The sequence below is a fragment of the Capricornis sumatraensis genome, chromosome 4, assembly GCF_032405125.1.
Source record: "Capricornis sumatraensis isolate serow.1 chromosome 4, serow.2, whole genome shotgun sequence".
Lineage (NCBI taxonomy): Eukaryota > Metazoa > Chordata > Mammalia > Artiodactyla > Bovidae > Capricornis > Capricornis sumatraensis.
In genome coordinates this window covers 54,296,774-54,318,441 of record NC_091072.1, presented here as the reverse complement: position 1 = coordinate 54,318,441, position 21,668 = coordinate 54,296,774, and the positions used below count along the sequence as shown (strand labels likewise).

Genomic DNA, 21,668 nt, shown 5'->3' with positions numbered 1-21,668 from the left:
CATATTAGGACATTTGTGTTCACAGTGCTACAGAAAATGGAAGAAGGGAATAATTTAACTCTATCTACATGAACATAGGCTGGAAAAGTCAGAAATAAAGGATTAAAGTGGCTAAGTTGAGGAGAAATCTATAAGGGTTTCCCTGGTAATTCCGCTGGTGAAGAATCCGTCTGCAGTGCAGGAGACTTCTGGTTCGATTCCTGGGTTGGGAAGATCCCCTGCAGAGGGGATAGGCTACCCACTCCAGTATTCATGGACTTTCCTGCTGGCTCAGACAGTAATGAATCTGTTTGCAATGCAGGAGACCTGGGTTCAGTCCCTGGATTGGAAAGATCCCCCAAAGGAGGGAATGGCAACCCACTCCAGTATCCTTCCCTAGAGAATCCGCATGGACAGAAGAGCCTGAAGGGCTACAGTCCACGGGGTCTCAGAGTCGGACACGAGTGAGCAGCTCAGCACAGCACAGCACAGCACACTATAAGGCCTAGTAGTGCTCAGCCATTACGTGGGTTCCTTTTGTCTTCCTCACGAGAAGTCCCAAGCTGCCATAGTTAATTCTTAAGATCTGAAAGAACTGAATTTTTATCAGTTTACTTTTCTTGGTAACTGGGCTCAACCCCTTCTTCCTGTGAACCTGCCTTTTTGTGATGGAGCAAGAGAGTGTGCTTTGTTAGGGTTTTTAGCACTGTGTTTTGTTTTATCTAAAGATCCTTTAGCAGAATTTTGTAGCTTCTGTCTTTCTGACGGAGATGCCTATGTGTGTCAAAGTCGTTTAGGTAGCTGGAAAAGCTTCAAAAGGTGAAAATCTCATTTGCAATGTGTTGTTAGCCAAGTTAATTGTTGATTGTCTAGTTTAGATAAAAACAACCAAAAACCTTCCAGAAGTTTCTTGATTCCATGCAGTTATTGGTGCATATAAAATTTTTCCCTTAAAGGTGAAAAGTAGTTTAAAATTGTGTGTTTATTCATTATGGAATATCTGTGAGAGACTTGGAATTCACAGTACAGTGGTACACTTATTTATTATGTTACAGATACATTGTATATATGGTACAGTCGTTCCCAGACTGGATTGTCTGCCTTAACTTGAACATAAAAATAGATTTTGGTGATAAAAACAGATGTCAGTGGGAAAAAAGAGATTTGCTGGCAAGTTCTGCTGTAAAGAAATCCGTTTAATCCATTGTTTCCTAAATTTAACTATTAACACTTTTACTAAAGACCATTTAAACCATTTCATGTTAGTAGTTTAATGGAAATAGTTTGGAAAATAGTACAGTAAATTTTTGTAATGAATTGCTTTCAAAAGGGCTGTGTAGTGACTGTTTCAGAAGGCAAATTGAAAATTTAGGTGCTTTTATTTCTGCCTTTTTACTTTCTCTTTTGACTAGTACATGTAAAGGAATGTCAAAACTCTATAGTCTGTAAATATAAAATACTAACATATTTTTGCAGCAGTTTTGGGAAAGTGGTCAAATGAATTAATTATGCAATGGAAAATTCAGTTCCCTGATAGCTCAGTTGGTAAAGAATCTCCCTGCAATTCATGAGACCCTGGTTTGATTCCTGGGTCAGGAAGATCTGCTGGAGCAGGGATGAGCTACCCACCCCAGTACTCTTGGGCTTCTCTTGTGGCTAAGATGGTAAAGAATCTGCCTACAGTGCGGGAGACCTGGGTTCGATCCCTGGTTTGGGGAGATCGCCTGGAGAAGGGAAAGGCTACTCAGTCCAGTATTCTGGCCTGGAGAGTCATGGACTGTAGAGTCCATGGGGTTGCAAAGAGTCGGACACAACTGATTGACTTTCACTTTCACTCAGTTGTGTCTGACTCTTTGGGACCCCGTGGACTGCAGCACACCAGGCCTCCCTGTCCATCACCAACTCCCAGAGCTTACTCAAAATCATGTCTATCGAGGCGGTGATGGCATCCAGCCATCTCATCCTCTGTCGTCCCCTTCTCCTCCTGCCTTCAATGTTTCCCAGCATCAGAGTCTTTTCAAATTAGTCAGTTTTTCACATCAGGTGGCCACAGTATTAGAGCTTCGGCATCTGTCCTATGAATATTCACAACTAATTTTCTTTAGGATTGACTGATTTGATCTTGTAGTCCAAGGAACTCTCAAGAGTCTTCTCCAACACCACAGATCAAAAGCATCAATTCTTCGGCACTCAGCCTTCTTTACAGTCCAACTCTCACATCCGTATATGACAACTGGAAAAACTATAGCTTTGACTAGACAGACTTTTGTTGGCAAAGTAATGTCTCTGCTTTTTAATATGCTGTCAAGGTTGGTTACAGCTATTCTTCCAAGGAGTAAGTGCCTTTTCGTGGCTGCAGTTGCTATCTGCAGTGATTTTGGAGCCCCAAAATAAAGTCTGTCACTGTTTCCACTGTTTCCCTATCTATTTGCTATGAAGTGATGGGACCAAACGCCATGATCTTAGTTTTCTGAATGTTGAGTTTTAAGCCAACTTTTTCACTCTCCTCTTTCACTTTCACCAAGAAGCTTTTTAGTTCCTCTTCACTTTCTGTGATAAGGGTGGTGTCATCTGCATATCTGAGGTTATTGATATTTCTCCCAGCAGTTTTACTTCTAGCTTGTGCTTCATCCAGCTCAGCGTTTCTCATGATGTACTCTGCATAAGTTAAATAAGCACGGTGGCAATATACAGCCTTGTTGTACTCCTTTCCTGATTTGGAACCAGTCTGTTGTCGTTGAAACAGTCCGATTCTAACTGTGGCTTCTTGACTGTCATACAGATTTCTCAAGAGGCAGGTCAGGAGGTCTGCTATTGTCATCTCTCTCAGAATTTTCCACAGTTAATTGTGATCCACACAGTCAAAGTTTTTGGCATAGTCAATAAAGCAGAAGTAGATGGTTTCTGGAACTCTCTTGCATTCTCAGTGATCCACCAGATGTTGGCAATTTGATCTCTGGTTCCTCTGCCTTTTCAAAATCTAGCTTGAACATCTGGAAGTTCATGGTTCACATACTGTTGAAGCCTGGCTTGGAGGATTTTGAGCATTTTTCTAGCGTGTGAGATGAGTGCATTTGTGCAATAGTTTGACATTCTTTGGCATTGCCTTTCTTTGGGATTGGAATGAAAACTGACCTTTTCCAGTCCTGTGGCCACTGCAGTTTTCCAAATATGCTGGCATATTGAGTGCAGCATTGTTAAAGCAACATCTTTTAGGATTTGAAATAGTACAGCTGGAATTCCATCACCTCCACTAGCTTTGTTCGTAGTGATAATTCGTAAGGCACACTTGACTTCGCATTCCAGAATGTCTGGCTCTAGGTGAGTGATCACACCATCATGGTTATCTGGGTCATGAAGATCTTTTTTGTATAGTTCTTCTGTATAGTCTTGCCCCCTCTTCTTAGTATCTTATACTTCTGTTAGGTCCATACCATTTCTGTCCTTTATCGAGCCCATCTTTGTATGAAATATTCCCTTGGTATCTCTAATTTCCTTGAAGAGCTCTCTAGTCTTTCCCATTCTATTGGTTTCCTCTATTTCTTTGCATTGATCATTGAGGAAGGCTTTCTTATCTCTCCTTGCTATTCTTTGGAATTCTGTATTCAAATAGGTATATTTTTCTTTTTCTCCTTTGCCTTTTGCTTCTCTTCTTTTCTCAGCTATTTGTAAGGCCTCTTCAGACAACCATTTTCCCTTTTTGTGTTTCTTTTTCTTGAGAATGATCTTGATCACTGCTTCCTGTACAGTGCTTCAAACCTCCATCCATAGTTCTTCAAGTACTCTCTCAGATCTAATCCCTTGAATCTATTTGTCACTTCCACTGCATAATCGTAAGGGATTTGATTTATGTCATACCTGAATGGTCTAGGTACCTGATGAACTGTGAAGAGAGGTTTGTGACATTGTACAGGAGACAGGGATCAAGACCATCCCTATGGAAAAGAAATGCAAAAAAGCAAAATGGCTCTGAGGAGGCCTTACAAATAGCTGTGAGAAGAAGAGAAGCAAAAAGCAAAGGAGAAAAGGAAAGATAAGCATCTGAATGCAGAGTTCCAAAGAACAGCAAGGAGAGATAAGAAAGCCTTCCTCAGTGATCAATGCAAAGAAATGGAGGCAAACAACAGAATGGGAAAAACTAGAGATCTCTTCAAAAAATTAGAGATACCAAGGGAACATTTCATGCAAAGATGGGCTTGATAAAGGACAGAAATGATATTGACCTAACAGAAGCAGAAGATATTAAGAGGTGGCAAGAATACACAGAAAACTGTACAAGAAGATCTTCATGACCCAGATAATGACAATAGTGTGATCACTCACCTAGAGCCAGACATCCTGGAATGTGAAGTCAAGTGGGCCTTAGAAAGCATCACTACAAACAAAGCTAGTGAGGTGATGGAATTCCAGTAGAGCTGTTTCAAATCCTCAAAGATGATGCTTTGAAAGAGCTGCACTCAATATGCCAGCAAATTTGGAAAACTCAGCAGTGGCCACAGGACTGGAAAAGGTGAGTTTTCATTCCAATTCCAAAGATAGGCAATGCCAAAGAATGCTCAAACTACCACACAGTTGCACTCATCTCACATGCTAGTGAAGTAATGCTCAAAATTCTTCAAGCCAGGCTTCAGCAATACGTGAACTGTGAACTTCCAGATGTTTAAGCTGGTTTTAGAAAAGGCAGAGGAACCAGAGATCAAATTGCCAACATCCACTGGATCATGGAAAAAGCAAGAGAGTTCAGAAAAACATATACTTCTCCTTCATTGACTATGCCAAAGGCTTTGACTGTGTGGATCACAATAAACTGTGGAAAATTCTTCAAGAGATGGGAATACCAGACCAGCTGACCTGCCTCTTGAGAAACCTCAGGAAGCAGCAGTTAGAACTGGGCATGGAACAACAGACTGGTTCCAAATAGGAAAAGGTGTATGTCAAGGCTGTATATTGCCACTCTGCTTATTTATCTATGCAGAGTATATCATGAGAAACGGTGGGCTGGAAGAAACACAATCTGGAATCAAGATTGCTGGGAGAAATATCAATCAGGTATGCAGACGACACCACCCTTATGGCAGAAAGTGAAGAGGAACTAAAAAGCTTCTTGATGAAGGTGAAAGAGGAGAGTGAAAAAGTTGGCTTAAAGCTCAGCATTCAGAAAACTAAGATTATGGCATCTGGTCCCATCACTTCATGGGAAATAGATGGAGAAACAGTGGAAATAGTGTCATACTTTATTTTATGGGGCTCCAAAATCACGGCAGATGGTGATTGCAGCCATGAAATTAAAAGACGCTTACTCCTTGGAAGGAAAGTTATGACCAACCTAGATAGCATATTCAAAAACAGAGACGTTACTTTGCCAACAAAGGTCCGTCTAGTCAGGGCTATGGTTTTTCCAGTGGTCATGTATGGATGTGAGAGTTGGACTGTGAAGAAAGCTGAAGGCCGAAGAATTGATGCTTTTGAACTGTGGTGCTGGAGAAGACTCTTGAGAGTCCCTTGGACTGCAGGGAGATCCAACCAGTCCATCCTGAAGGAGATCAGTCCTGGGTGTTCACTGGAAGGACTGATGTTGAAGCTGAAACTCCAGTACTTTGGCCACCTGATACGAAGAGTTGACTCACTGGAAAAGACCTTGATGGGAGGGATTGGGGGCAGGAGGAGAAGGGGATGACAGAGGATGAGATGGCTGGATAGCGTCACCAGCTTGATGCATGTGAATTTGGGGAACTCTGGAAGTTGGTCATGGACAGGAAGGCCTGGCGTGCTGTGATTCACGGGGTCGCAAAGAGTCAGACACGACTGAGCGACTGAACTGAACTGAACTGATACTGAGATAATCCATGTTTAGTAGAATGAGTAGAATTTTAGATTAGACAGGTTATTGTTTTTTAATTTTTACCTTATATATATATGTTTCTGATTAGACTGAATTTATTTTTTTATTTTTTTATTCTTTTTAGACTGAATTTATTACAGGAAGAGGTTGGCTGCTTTTTAACTTTAGACTTGGAAATGTGCTATATACCCCCTTCCCCCCAAAAAAGTAATAATGGATGTTGATTATCCATTAAATAATTATCATTCATTTAGGGAGCTTTATTGTAGAATCTCCCTGTGAATCCTGTGACATACTTTAAGTTAAAAGGACATATTGTGTATACTGTTTTAATTCAAAAGGATAAAATTGAGTTTTGCTTTCATTTTTGTCAAAATAAAAAAGCTGTGTACTGAAGTTAGGGTTAAATTTTAGATAAATTTTAACCTGAATTTTCTTTGTAATTATGAAGTATTTGGCTATGAATAATACATTGCAGTAGGAGTTTTTTGAACCATGTTCCAGTTTTAGAAAGATTGTACTTATCATTAGGAAAGGTCCGAAATTCACTACTCATCCATGTTTGCTCTTCTTTCCCCAGTGTTGTTTTGTTAATTGTATTCATATTTCTGCCTGGTTAGAATTTATAATAGTTGCATTATTTTTGATTCACTTTTAAGAGTTTTGACCATTTTTTCTTGATTTCTGAATTTATTTTAATTGTTTGGGTTTATTAAATAGGGTTTATCATCTTACTTTTTGATCTCTTTTTTTTTCCCAATGTGTTGGTAAATAGCATCAAAATATGGGGCATTTCCTTTATTTTATCAAGTTGCGTTTTCTTTCACACTGCTCTCTCTACCTGGATTTTTGCATACTTGCATAAAAAGTTTTTATTTTTTCTTCCCTTTTATTTGGTCTCCCCTTTCTTAAATACTCATAGCTCTGCAGGTTTGATACAGTCTTTTCTGATTACATTTTACATACGCTATTTGGTGCCTTGTTTATTTCTCTAGCTTCAGTTACCATGGATATCTGTGGTTCTTAATATAGTGTGTTTTTACAGTTAGATGGGGAACCAATTTAAAGTAGAAATTCCTGAGCAGCATTCTCAGAGATTCTGATTTCTCCTCTCTTTCTTCCAAATCTAGGTTCAGTACTCTAGTTAAGTCCATAGCATTTATCCTACCTATTGTTATTGTTTGTTTAGTTACCTTTCTTGCCTGCTGGACTTTATAAGCTCAGTGAATGGAGAAATCTGGTTTATATCCTTCCCCAGTGTAATCCTAACTGCTGGAATGGTGTCTGGCTATAGTGGGCACTTAATAAATATTTATTAAATTAATGAAGAGTCTGCGCTATTTATTAGTTATATATTTTGCTGAGTACTGAAGAAAGCCATTAGTGAACAATGAGATAGCTGACTATGTGAATTCTTTGTTTTGTTTGGAAAGCCATAAGAATTTTACAGCCTTACTGTAGAGTTTTTGGAAATTAGCTCAATAACTTTGACTTCTGATGATTAACATTTGACATATAGAGGTATATTGCAGGGAGATTGCAGATTCGGTTCCAGGCCGCTGCAGTAAAATGAATATACACATATAGCAAGTCACATGAATTCTTGGGTTTCATAATGCACATCATGGTTGTGTTTACACTGTAGTGTAGTCTGTTAACTGTGGAATAGCATTGTGTCTTTAAAAAATTGTATATACTTTAAAAAATATTTATTGCTCAAAAATGCTGTTGTGAGCCTTCAGTGAGTCATAGTGTTTTTGCAATATTAGCATCAAAGATAACTGATTATAGACTATCAGAACAAATAATAATGGGAAAATTATAAATATTGGGAGAACTACTGGAGCGTGACACAAGAGACACAGAGTGAGAAAAACAGCAGTAACAGACTTGCTTGACTCAGGATTGCCACGGGCTTTCAGTTCATTAAAAAGAAAACATGGAGTATCTGCAGTGTAAAAATATTTAGTGTCTTTGAAACACAATAAAACAAGGTATGTCTGTATTCTTCCAGAGTCTTGAATATCAGTTGCAAGAGTTGAATCATATTATACATACTTCTTTGTAACCTATTGTTGTTGTTAATTTAATTGAATAAAATAGTATGTAAGAGCTTTTATTACTTCCCCTGAAACTTTTCTTACTGGTATATATCCATTGATTAAACACCTTTAGATCAGTGTGTGATTATGTCTGATAAAGGTATTCAACAAAGAAAATAGGTACTTGTAGCTGTGTTTTATCTGCAGCATTCAGACAGTAATGAAAACTAGCAAAAGATTTTCTATAAAAAGTTTTCTTTAACTCGTCTCTGCTCAAATGCTGACTTTTCCTGTGTTAATGCTCTGCTGCTTTTAAATTGCTTACTGTTTTCCCTTATCTGCTTATCTTACTTTCCTAAGTATATTATAGGCATCCTGAGAACAGTACTCCATGATTGTTTGTTTTAGTCCATTAAGAAAAATTTATTAAGTAGCACTGTTAAGTATTGTGGGGTATATAAGACAATTTCTGTTTTTAAAGGATAATAATCCAGTTGTGAGAATACATGGAAAGTAATAAAGACAGCATGTCTCATATAGTACTTAGTACAGTTTTATGTACGTGTACACACAGTAGGTCATAGACACCTACTCATTAAGGAGAGATCAGCATTTTTTTAATTCATTTTACATGTATTGTGTACTTGATATGACAGGCAGTGTGCGTAAAGGAATTGAAAAGAATATACTGTCTAGTGCTGGTCTTTGTATCCATCAAAATGAATGGCTCAATGCTTTATGTGTAGTAGGCAGTCAATGAAAGTTATGTGTCAAAGAATAATCCCAAAGTTTAATATTTTATATTCTTTGTTCCCTTGTGGCACTAGTGGTAAAGAACTCACCTGCCTATGCAGGAGACATAAAAGACGTGGGTTCACTCCCTGGGTTGGGAAAATCCCCTGGAGAAGGGCATGGCAACCCACTCCAGTATTCTTGCCTGAAGAATCCCATGAACAGAAGAGCGTGGTGGGTTACAGTCCATAGGGTCCACAAAGAGTCTGGACATGACTGAAGTGATTTAGCACAGCATAGACAAGGATTCTAAACTCTAGAAGTGATATTTTTCCCTTATTGAGTCCTCTAATGAAAGTCTTTGGCATCTAAAGATCTAAGTTTAACTTACTGCTTTATAGATCTCAATAAAAGAAATAACACCTATGGAATAAGAATACATACAAGGTGTGTTTTTAAGAACCAAGTATGGTTCCAAGTTTTGGCATTCTCATTCAGATACTTAATGTAATACTTGTTGGGTGTATGAATGAATGTTTAAGCAGTGCTTAGATTATAGTCAGCGCTCCTCTACATCCAAAGATTGAACCATTCAGGGTTGAAAATAGTTCACAGAAAAATTCCACAAAGTTCCAAAAAATTGAAATTGCCACAAGCTTTCAACTATTTATGTAGCATTTACATTGTATTTACAACCATTTACATTGTATTAGGTATTTTAAGTAGCCTAGAGATGATTTAAAGTATACTGGAGGATGTGCACAGGTTATAATCAAATACTACCCTGATTTTATAGTAAGGACTTGAGCATCTGCAGATTTTGGTACCTGTAGGGGGTTCTGGAACCAGTCTCCCACAAATACCAGTGGGTGACTATACTTTTGCCCTAGAAAGTTTTTTGTCTTGTGGGAGGAGAGGTCTCAAAAAAAATTGTGCATTTTTGTTATAGTCCCTTTGCCTTGTCCAGTTCGTTGAATCCACAAATATAAATTGGATTTTCTCCTTGTCAGGCATTGTGTCTCCTATGGATATTGTATATACATAAGTCTGAATTTTTCTTTTTTCAAATGAAAAATTTCCCATCATTTAGCCATTGTGTCTAATCTGTTTTGAATTCATTCTTTCATTTTATAATTTGAATGTTATTTATGATAAGACTAGGCCTTTACTTTTACACCTATATCCTGTCTGCTTATATAATAAGAAAGGCCAAAAAATAAAGTCGTTTAACTAAAATGCAGTGCTGAACTTACTTTCATAATTAAATATAATAATTGAGCTACCCCAGTGTTCATTGCAGCAATAGTTACAGTAGCCAGGACATGGAAGCAACTTAGATGTCCATTGACGGATGGGTAAAGAGGATGGGGTACATATATACAAATGGAAAATTACTCAGCCATGAAGAGGAATGAATTTGAGTCAGTTGTAGTGAGGTAGATGAACCTAGAGCCTGTTACACAGAGTGAAGTGAGAAAGAGAAAAGCAAGTATTGTTTGTTAATGCATACACATGAAGTCTAGAAAAATGGTACTGATGAACCTAGTAGAGAATGGACTGGGGAAGGTTGGGGTGGGACGAGTTGAGAAAATAGCGTTGACATATATATATATATACACTATCATGTGTCAATAGTGGGAAGTTGCTGTATAACATACGGAGCCCAGCCTAGCACTCTGTGATGACCTTGGAGAGTGGGATGGTGAGGGGAGGGAGGCTCAAGAGGAGGGGATATATATAACTATGACTGGTGTTGTATGGCAGAAACCAACACAACATTGTAAAGCAATTTTCTTCCAATTAAAAAAAGTAAAGAATTAATCTTATTAGTTACAAAATATATAACAGGTGATCTCCTAAGATTGTATATGCTCAGTTGTCAGTCTCAATGCAAGACCAAGGTATTTATTTTTTATTGTTAAGGGAGTACTGCTTGGAGCTCTTCATTGTTTTTCTTGTATAAACTACATCTGTAATTCCTCTTTTGATATGTCCAAATTCAGTTTCCTTTAAAATAGAAAGTTTGTTTGGGTGTCTCCAGTTTACTTCCTCTTTATGAACACTCACTGATTTCTATATCACCCTGAATGCTTAGGCCTTGGACTATTTCCTGGTATATCTACAAATTTCTTCCCACCAGCTGAGCAGAACTAAGTTTTCCTTACTAAGAGCCATAAAGAGTTATTTCAAGGAAGTGGAAACTGTTTTAGAGGACTTCTGTATTCAGGTTAATTTGTCTTTTGCCTATCAGTAATTATGTCACTAATGATTAGATGCAAACTGTATTCACTTCATCTGATTATTATAATTATATATTTTTACCCAAGTTGTTGTAATTACATTTATACAACCAAATCATTTCCTTTGTTTTACCCTCCTGCACTGTATGTAATTTGTTGGAAGGAGGTTTGAAATCCCTAAAATTTTCTTAGTGAATCTTTCAAAATTTAATCATCTTCATAGAAATATTGGTGGATAGGACTTATACCCAAAGTGGTACTACAAAGAATATTTGACAAGTCTCTATCATTTAACTTTGTTTTGTAATTTATAAGGGATGAAATAGTAAGTTTTGGATTAGAATATAAAAAGAGAAAAATTTAAATGGTAATGATTTAGCTTTCAGATTATGTGTTGATATAAACAGAATAGCACCTACTATTTGAAAAGTACTGCGCTAAGCAATTTATGTATTAATTCATATACCTCTCATAGTAAACTTTTGAAGTAGGTACTGTTATTGTCCTCATTTTCCAGAGGAATTTGTGGCATACAGGATGTTATATATATAATTGACTCAACAACAACTAGCCTACTGGCAGAATTGGCTTATTCCCAGACAGTGTGGCTCTAGAGTCTGTACATTGAGCAAAACCACCTTCATGAAAAGGAATATAACATGTTAGAATTTATTTCAAATGCCTCTAATTTTGTAATTGTGATTTTACTTAATTGCATTACAGAGTTGCTAAATACATTTGTTTTTATCTCTTCTAGAAATGAAATGCAGTGATTTTCAACTCCCATGCCTAACCCATACATAATGTCTTTAAGGCATGGATTCTGTCTTTTTAGAGCCAATTTTGTGCAGCTATTTATAATTCAGTCCTTTTTTATTAGGAGTTTCAACTTTTTCCTAAAAATGAGTGGGAAACAAAGTTGTCCTTGTGCTAACTTTCCTGAGAAAAATAAGTAGGCCCTCTTTTCAATAAAAACAGATGTTTTATGTACTTGAACTAGTTTTTTGAAATCGATTGTAGCTCAAGTTGACAAAGCTGCCTGTACCTGGAATTAAATGACAAAAGTGTCTTCACACAATCATCTGTTACTGGTAATAGCTTGGGATATGTAGAAAAACTTCAGATAAATCATGTCAGATAAGATTTTAGAAGTACAGTTGAGTCATTCTCTTTCTTTCCATGTATGACTTAATATACTGACCATATTTAGTCAACTGTTTAAAGTCAGCAAGTCCTGTATCTCTTAATGTGCTGCATGTGGTAGCTTTTTATTTTCTTAGCAACAATATTTTTATGGGCATGCCTGCCAGTTTCTTGTGTATGCTTTGTAAATGTTCAGGAGAATTCACTGAACAATTTACACCACAAACTTGAGATTCATTTATAATATATGTCTTATGACAGTGTTTTAGCATTTAATTTATATTTAAACGTTTCAAAAACATGTAAAGAAAGGCAAAAGCGGATTTAATATTACCAGCTTTAGGTATTTTTGTTGATGTTTCTTACATTATACTGACCTTAAACATTTAAAATCAAAATCAGCAACATTTCATTTATTGAGAAATAACTTTTTATGTTTTTTTCAAAGAGCTAGGGTAGTCACCTTCTTAAAATAGAGAAACTTTAAAAATTAGTCATTTGTTCTGAGACTCTTATCTTCAGTGTCAAAGAGTTACTCATAAGATGGCAAATAAGACCCTGTTCTGGATCCCGCCTTTATGTTACACATATGCCCCATATGTGACTCTGTTACTGGATCATCTGTTAAACTCGTGTGTAGAGCCTCCTCCGGGACATATTCCATGATGACAACCATTCTTCCTTTTCTTAGCTTTCATAATAAATATACAGCCATATATTTATTATATTCCTTTTTATATTATTATTTACTTGTGTATTTGAATGCCATGCTACATGGTAAGTTTCTTGAGAATGCTCTTTAACTGACTGATTAAAATAACACAAATATCTTTGTCTTCCAGGAAGAATATAATGATTATAACTTAATCATAACCTTTCCTTTAACTATTTTCATAGAAATCACTTCTCTACATTCTCTCCCTGAATGATTCCAAGTTCCATTATTTTAATTATTACCTCAGTGCAGGTAATTCCCAAATTATATTTTCATCCCACATTTGTTTTTAAGCTCTAGATTTGCATATCCAGTTGGCCTCTGGAAATGCATGATTAGAAATTCAGCATATCCAAAGCTAAAATCATCTTTCTTCAACTTGTTTTTCAAACCTGTGGTGTTTATGTTCATGAATGACCTCCTCCCGTTCCTCATCCTTCGTATCCAATCTTTAATTAAGCCTTGTACGTTTTGTCCTAAATTTCTCTTTTAATATATATTCATTCTGAATAACTGTTGCTCAGGTCAGGCTCTTCCCTCTTCATACTGTTCCCAATAATCTTCCTGAAATACTAATCTGATCATGTTAACCCTCTGCTTGTAAACTCTGAATAGCTTTTTCAAACATCATCTTCCTGAAACTTGACCGTGTTTTCGTCTACTTGCCCCTACTGCCTGAATTGAGCCACTATTACTGATATAAATATTCCAGGTTTTCTTGATGAGTAGAATAAAAAGCAGATCAAAAGCTACCTCTAATGTCAAATCCTGTCATCTGTGCCTTAATGTTTAGATCTTTTACCTGCAATATATTCAGACCTTTTAGCACCTAGCCTTATTCTGTTTTATAGTTTACAGATACTGTATACCTTTTGCATGACTTGCTGTTCTGTTATTCCATGCATTTTTTAAAATCATAGTGCCTTTACTCAGTGATGTTCTAGTTGAATTGAACAACTCCTATGCAATCTTCAAACTCTTGGTTAAATGTATATTCTTATGAGACCTATATGGACCATCTTAATCACAAGATCTCTTTATGTTCCCAAGGATATTTTAGTACTTCCTACCCACTGCTATTATGCCCTTTTGTAATTGTTGTTCATGAGCTAGCATTCTATACTAATGTGATCTTTTCTATTCTTTTGGCATTGGCATATGTACTTTTTAGCATATATAATTTGAAGAGTAGCCAGATACTTAAAAAGAATATGTGAGAATTTGGGTGGCAGGGAGAACTCATAATATTTAAAGGGTTATCAGTTAAAAAAGAGATTCCATTTGCTACTTGGAACTGCAGGAGGCAGGAGATAGATAAAGGAAGACATGTTTTAACGTGTACAATTTATTTTTTTATACTATTTATTTTTAAAATTTGTTAATTTTTTAATTGAAGGATAATTGCTTTACAGAATTTTGTTGTTTTCTGTCATACATCAGCTTGATAGCATGTACAATTTAGGAAAAGATATATGAAATGTTTTATACTGAAGATAATGCACAGTAGGTTTCTAATACATGCTAGTTCTTTATTTTTTTAGCTTTTAAAATTGAAGTATAATTTACATATAATAAAGTATACAGCATATAATTCAGTGAATTTTTACATTTGTACATGTCTATATAAAAATCAGAAAGCTGGGGAATATTTTCAGTCTTCCCAAAAGCTCCCTCATGCTCCTTCCATTATTTCCCCACAGAGTTAACCATGATTCTGAGCTTTATAACTGGAGATTAGTTTTGCCTGGAAATTCACAGTTTGTATCCTTTGTGTCTGCCTTTTTTCACTCACGTATATGTCTGAGAGGATTACATATGTTGTTGAAGGTAGCATTAGTTTGTTCTTTTTTCATTGATGTATAGGATTCTGTTACATGAGTAGAATCTCCCCATATGCACATACATCCCACCCCATTTATTTAACAGTACTATAACTTGAGTAGATATTGTCAAATGGTTTTCTAAAGGGGTTATATAAATTTTACACTTTTACCAGCAGTTTGGTATTTCTCCATATTACAACACAATAGATTTAATATTTTTAAGAACCAAGGCTTAGATTTTCTTTTTATGTAAGCATTGCCTATGATAAACATTTTGAAAATAAATAAAAATTTAAAGAATAAAAATTATTCATTGTCTCACAACCAGTGATAAGGACTATTAATTTTATTGTATATTCTTCTAATCCTTTGTGTCCTTTTTAAGTAAAATTATAATCAGGCAAACTATTTTACATCTTAATAAACTTATATGTTGTGAGCATTTCCCATATCTCTTTAATGTCTTATTTGAAATTTTCTCCATTTTTAAAAAAACAGTCATATTTGTATTAAACACATTTATCAGGTAGGGTTTTATATTTTTATAGCAGTGATAAACATCAGAGGACTGTTCTGGCGCCGATAGGAATTGAGAGGTTGAAAGAGAGAATAGAATTTAGTATCTTTTCCCAAGGAAAATTAATGATTAAACTTATAAATAGGTCTGTATTATTTAAGTAACTGTGAGTCATTAGCTATCTCAAATAACATTTTATAAACTATTTCCTAATGCAGTAAAATTTGGATGTTTCTTCTCGTTATCAGACAGCTGCGGTCCTCACATTTCTCCTACCCTTTAATCACTGCTCCTTGAAAAACACAATTCTTTTCCCAAGCAGTGTATTCTCAAACTTTATATGAATATTCCTTATATACTCATTTACCATTTGCTGTATGTACTATTTGGGCACTTTGGGATCTTGCCATCTTGTTCCAAATGGAAGAATCATAAATATATAAGAATGTAAATATGTCAGGGAATTTTAGAGATATGTAACCCATCAAATTCTTTCCTCCGCCTGAAAGACAAAGCCCTGAAAGATTAAATTACTTGTTCCCAGCTACAGTATTTATGGCAGAGTCAGAACTGGAGCCTACATCCAACACCTGTCAGAACTTTCCTGCTTCAGGTGTGAAGTACTTTGTCCTTAGTGCTTTTCTTGACACTAACTTTGTCTTTTTCCCCCAAGGAAGAAGCTACTAAAAGTATTTTTCTTTGTTTCTGTGATAGGTAAAGGAAAATTGTTTTACTTATACAGCAAACACTTGAGTGCCTGTGATGTGCTGTGCTTAGTCGCTCAGTCGTGTCCGACTCTATGTAACCCCATGAACTGTAGCCCACCAGGCTCCTCTGTCCATGGGGATTCTCCAAGACAAGAATACTGGAGTGGATTACCATGCCCTCCTCCTAGGAATCTTCCCAACCGAGGAATCGAACCTAGGTCTCCTGGATTGCATGTGGATTCTTTACTAGCTAAGCTACCAGGAAAGCCCTATTTAGTGCCTAGAATGTATGATACCCTGTTTCAGAAACTGCAAACAGATGAGAAATAGTTGATGAAACAGGAACATCTGTCAACATGGTGTTAAGTGTGGAAGGAGCTTATTTTGGGGAATCTGAACATCTGTGATAGAATTTCAGCTCTGTCATTTCCTATCTCTGTGGCTTATTCAACCTACTTAATTAGTCTCTTTGAATCTTAGCTTTCTTGTTCATTTATTCATTTATGGAGCCCTTACCACCTGCAGAGAACAATATAAAGTGCTGAGGATACAGCATTATGAAGGACTTCAAAGAAACTTGTTTCTGTGGTTTGTATATATTACTATTTACAATCTGTTGTTTAGTCGCTAAGTCATGTCTGACTCTTTTGCGACACCATGGACTGTAGCCTACCAGGCCCCTCTGTCCATGGAATTCTCCAGGCAAGAATACTGGAATGGGTTGCCTTTCTTTCTCTAGGGGCTCTTCCCGACCCAGGGATTGAACCCACGTCTCCTGCATTGACAGGCAGATTCTTTACCACTGAGCCACCAGGGAAGGTTAAAATGGAGGACTTTATGTATTTATTAATTCATTTTAAACAAGTTAAAGCAGGGCTTCACCTCTGTTAAGTAAATGTCATTTTTAAAGTAACTAATTCGTTTTCTCCTGAAAACTTGAATTTATCATTAGTAATAAATACTTTTAGTTGTTTTGACAGACCTACTTTGCTCATTTTCAAGAAAGTTTCTGCCACAGCCCAAGCTAGACTAACTATAATTTGTCATTTAAGTAAAAATCATATTCCATTGTAGCCTGTATGGGGAAAAAATCTGAAAAAGAGTGGTTGTATGTATAACAGGTGCACTTTGCTGTACCCCTGAAATGAACACAACATTGTAAACATACCCCAACAAAATTATTTTAGAAAATGGTATTCTATGGAAAAAGTGGCTAGATCAGCTTGCAAATTATGCAAGTATTTTTCTTCAGGGCAGTCATTATACTTGGAAGAAATCTTGATGCATGCTTCCTATCTTGTTTCACAAAATATTTAAAAGATGTATAGTTGAGTCAAAATTTAATATGATTTATAGTTTTTACTGCATTGTCAAGGACATTCATAAGTAAGAATAGCTTGTGGGAAAAAATAAACCTGTGAGTGTAAAGCTGTGAATACAGTGACAGTAGAGTGCAGTGTTTTGTTTTTTCTCCCACTGCCTTGGATTGTGCTTAGACACAAGCATGTTCATAACTAACACTTTTGCACCATCAAGTACACATGTCAACATAGTGTAAAGAGGAAATGCCATCTTAGTAGTAGTATAAAAATAGTTTCGATCTTGTCAACTCTCTGAAAGGATCCCTCTTCCCTAAACAGATCACATTTTGGGAACCACTGCTATAGAGTGTATTATTAGTACTTAATTATAATGTTTTGATTGTTTTCATGTTGGCATGTACTTGTTTTTGTCATGGGGTTGGCATAAGAAGTCTAGTCTTATATAGTATTGTTCTGTGTATCTAAGCAAGTATTATTAAAATTTATAGTACCATTTACCTGCTTGATAGAAATACAATCAAGATAGCAGCAGACTGCCTTTTAGAAAGTATTTGTTATGAAAGCTCCAGGATAGTAATTTTATTCTGTTGATGTGTTATTGGGAGTATTGATTCAGAGTTTTTCTGATCCTGCTTTCTGTTCTGTTTTTAGGCTTGCATTGATGACAATGTCGATATGGTGAAGTTTCTGGTAGAAAATGGAGCGAATATTAACCAACCTGATAATGAAGGCTGGATACCTCTGCATGCAGCTGCTTCCTGTGGATACCTCGACATTGCAGAGTAAGCCAGTGCTGTGCTCATTTTCATCCAAACACTGTTTTAGAGACTTGAGATTTTATGGAAATTGTTATAGATAAATGAGAAAACTGTTATATTACCTTAATTGATGAAAATTATTCTTCCCAGGAAGGAGAATAAGTGGGTTGTGGGAATCCAGATATTGTCTCTTGGTGTGAGGTCATCTTCTTGTCTCCCTCCTGTCTTTGACTTTGATACTTTGAACTGATAAGAGTAATTCTCTTGAGTACATGTAGAGTATTGTCAGATGACTCAAGGTTATTAGGTTGGTGCGAAAGTAATTGCAGGTTTGCATTGTTGAATTTTGCTCTTTAATATTGGAATACATTCTTAAATAAATGTGGTTATACATCATTTTAGTGCACATTTCTTGCTATATTTTTTTTGCTAGTGACTTATTACTTGCTATTTATTTTATATTTATTTTAGACTAGGGAAATTATGTTAGACAAAAAGCAAATTTGAGCGATTTCTCTTTGGAACTTTCTAAGTTCCAAATGCATCGTAAAACAGTGGAGATAACTCACAGCATCAGCAATGCATTTGGCCCAGGAACTGCTAACCAATGTACAATGCAGTGGTGGTTCAAGAAGTTTTGCAAAGGAAATAATAGCCTTGAAGATAAAGAACGCAGTGGCTGGTCATTGGAACAAGATAGAAAGCCCAGAGATAAACCCACACAGCTATGGCAAAAGAGGCAAGAATATACAATGGGGCAAAGATAAACTCTTCATGAAGTGGTGCTGGGAAAACTGGACAGCTACGTGTAAAAGAATGCCATACACAAAGATAAAGATGAAATAAAGACCTAAATGTAAGACCAGAAACTATAAAACTCTTAAGAGGAAAACTTAGAACAGTCTATGACATAAATCACAGCAAGATCTTCTATACCAATTTCCTAGAGTAATGGAAATAAAAACAAAAATAAACAAGTGGGACCTAATTAAACTTAAAAGCTTTTGCACAGCAGAGGAAACTACAAACAAGGTGAAAAGACAACCATCAGAATGGGAAAAAATAATAGCAAATGAAACAACTGACAAAAGATTAATTTCCAGAATATACAAGCAGCTCATACAATTCAATACTAGAAAAACAAACAATCAAATCAAAAAGTGGGCAAAAGATTTAAACAGACATTTCTCCAAAGAAGACATGCAGATGGCTAATAAACACATGAAAAGTTGCTCAACATTGCTCATTATTAGAGAAATGCAAATCAAAACTACAATGAGATACCACCTCATACCAGTCAAAATGGCCATCATCAAAAAATGTACAAACAGTAAATACTGGAGAAGTATGGAGAAAAGGGAATACTCTTGCAGTGTTGTTGGGAATGTAAATTGATATAGCCACTATGGAGATCAGTATGGAGAGTCCTTAAAAAACTAGGAATAAAACTACCATATGACAGAATAATCCCAGTGGTGGTGGTGGTGGTGGTGTTGTTCAGTCGCTAAAGCGTGTCTTAATCTCTGCAACCCCATGGACTGCAGCACACCAGGCTTCCCTGTCTATCACCAACTCCTGGAGCTTGCTCAAACTCATGTCCTTCACGTTGGTGATGCCATCCAACTGTCTCATCTTCTGATGTCCCTTTTCCTGCCTTCAGTCTTTCCCAGAGTCAGGGTATTTTCCAGTGAGTCATTTCTTCACATCAGGTGGCTAGGTGGCTAAAGTATTGACTAGTTCGATCTCCTTGCAGTCCAAGGGACTCTATCTGCTCACATCAAAGCTTAGCAACTAATAAGTATTGAATATGATAGTACTACTCTGAGAGTCCAGCTCTCACATCCATACATGACTACTGGAAAAACCATTTCCTTGACTAGACGGACCTTTGTTGGCAAAGTAATATCTCTGCTTTTTCCAGTAGTCATGTATGGATGTGAGAGTTGGACTATAAAGAAAGCTGAGCGCCGAAGAATTCATGCTTTTGAACTGTGGTGTTGGAGAAGACTCTTGAGAGTCCCTTGGACTGCAAGGAGATCCAACCAGTCCATTCTAAAGGAGATCAGTCCTGGGTATTCACTGGAAGGACTGATGTTGAAGCTGAAACTCCAGTACTTTGGCCACCTGATGAGAAGAACTGACTCATTTGCAAAGACCCTGATACTGGGAAAGATTGAAGGTGAGAGGAGAAGGGGTCGACAGAGGAGGAGATGGTTGGATGGCATCAGTGACTCAATGGACATGAGTTTGGGTAAACTCCGGGAGTTGATGATGGACAGGGAAGCCTAGCGTGCTACAGTCTTCGGGGTCGCAAAGAGTGGGACGCTACTGAGCAACTGAAGTGAACTGACTGACTGACTCTGGGAGACTCTTTTAGCAATTCTTCATATTTTTCTTTCTTTGTTCATTTCATGCACGTGTATACCCCAGCCCATCCTCCCATCCTCCATCCCCTCAGCCATGTGTATTGGAGATACATTATAGCAGTTGAAGGGAAAGGTAGTGTTTGGTGAAATGAAAAGTGCTTTAGGAGTTAGAAGAGCTGAACTATTTGAGTTTTATTACTGACTCTAATACTCACTGCACAACATCTTTTGACAGTTTGTTTCCTCTTTCTGGGCTTTGATTTCTTTATGTATTAAACAAAGGAGTCTCCCTGCCATTGTAAAACAGTACTGGTTATTCATAATTTTAATCATGATTTTCAAGTTTTTTTTTCCTTTCTATTCTTTTCATGCTCAAGAAAAGGCTTGGATTTCATCTTCATGAAGAAAAATAGCTAATGTGTATTTATCTTCAGCTGTCCTTAAATATTTGGTATGTAGGCTCTGGAGTCAACTAATGTGAATTATGAAGGCTTCCTCAGCCAATCTCTAAGGGTATGACCTTGGGCAAGTTGCTTAGTGTTAATAATCTTCAATTTTCTCCTCTATAGAAAGGGATTAATATTTTCTAGGTTTGTTGTGAGGGTTAACTGATGTAACCCACCAAGCAGAGTTCCTGAAATACTCCATATGTATTAACTTTTGACCATTATCTTATTTATCTTTTCTGGGAAAATGAAAACTCAATTTCTTTCTTCATATGTTTAATCCTTGTATTTCATTTTTTAATTCTGAGTTTGAAAAGATAATAATTTTTCTGAACAATTTCCTCTTGTAGGCTTGGCTAATATCCAGTGTGTCAGTTGGGATGATTTTAGATCCAGGTAATCCTCGCACACGACTGAGCGACTGAACAATAATAAATCGCATCAAACTTAAACTGACCTAAAAAGAAAGGGCACTAGTTGTGCATGATAATACATTAGAGATAGTAGAGCAAAGAATGGAAGGTCACGGTTCAGTTTCCAGACAGTTAAGAATTTCACATCTGGTCTCTAGCCTGGCAGGAACCTAGTGAGTAGATGAGAGGTGGCTCTTTATATTCTCACTCGTAAGTCATCTCACTTTTTCCCCAAAGTAATTACTTTCAGCTTCTACCTGCTTTGAGTGAGGTGGAAATCTTAGGGGAAACGAAAAACAGATTGTTTAATAATGCCTCTTCTCCAGAGTGGATTAGAGGAAGAATAAATGAAGTGAATTTGGGGAGTATAATGTTAATGGCCAGATTATGGCTTGTTTTACTATATACTCATGGGTCATATATTGAAATGTACACATTAGCATCATTCTTTCGTGGGAGGTACTGAATTGGCTGTGTATTCTTGCCACCTCTTCTCAATATCTTCTGCTTCTGTTAGGTCCATACCATTTCTGTCCTTTATTGAACCCATCTTTGTATGAAATGTTCCCTTGATATCTCTAATTTTCTTGAAGAGATCTCTAGTCTTTCCCATTCTGTTGTTT

At 36.6% G+C, this 21,668-nt stretch overlaps 1 protein-coding gene across 3 annotated transcripts in view; it reads left to right on the top strand.

The window, feature by feature from the left end:
* The window catches only part of PPP1R12A (protein phosphatase 1 regulatory subunit 12A), a 165,649-nt gene that overhangs the window by 43,093 nt on the left and 100,888 nt on the right, over positions 1 to 21,668 (top strand). For all 3 annotated transcript variants that reach the window (XM_068971175.1, XM_068971174.1, XM_068971173.1), the window contains exon 2: positions 17,714 to 17,844. In XM_068971175.1, coding sequence (XP_068827276.1) covers positions 17,714 to 17,844 — 131 coding nt within the window. The remainder of the gene's footprint in view (positions 1 to 17,713; positions 17,845 to 21,668) is intronic.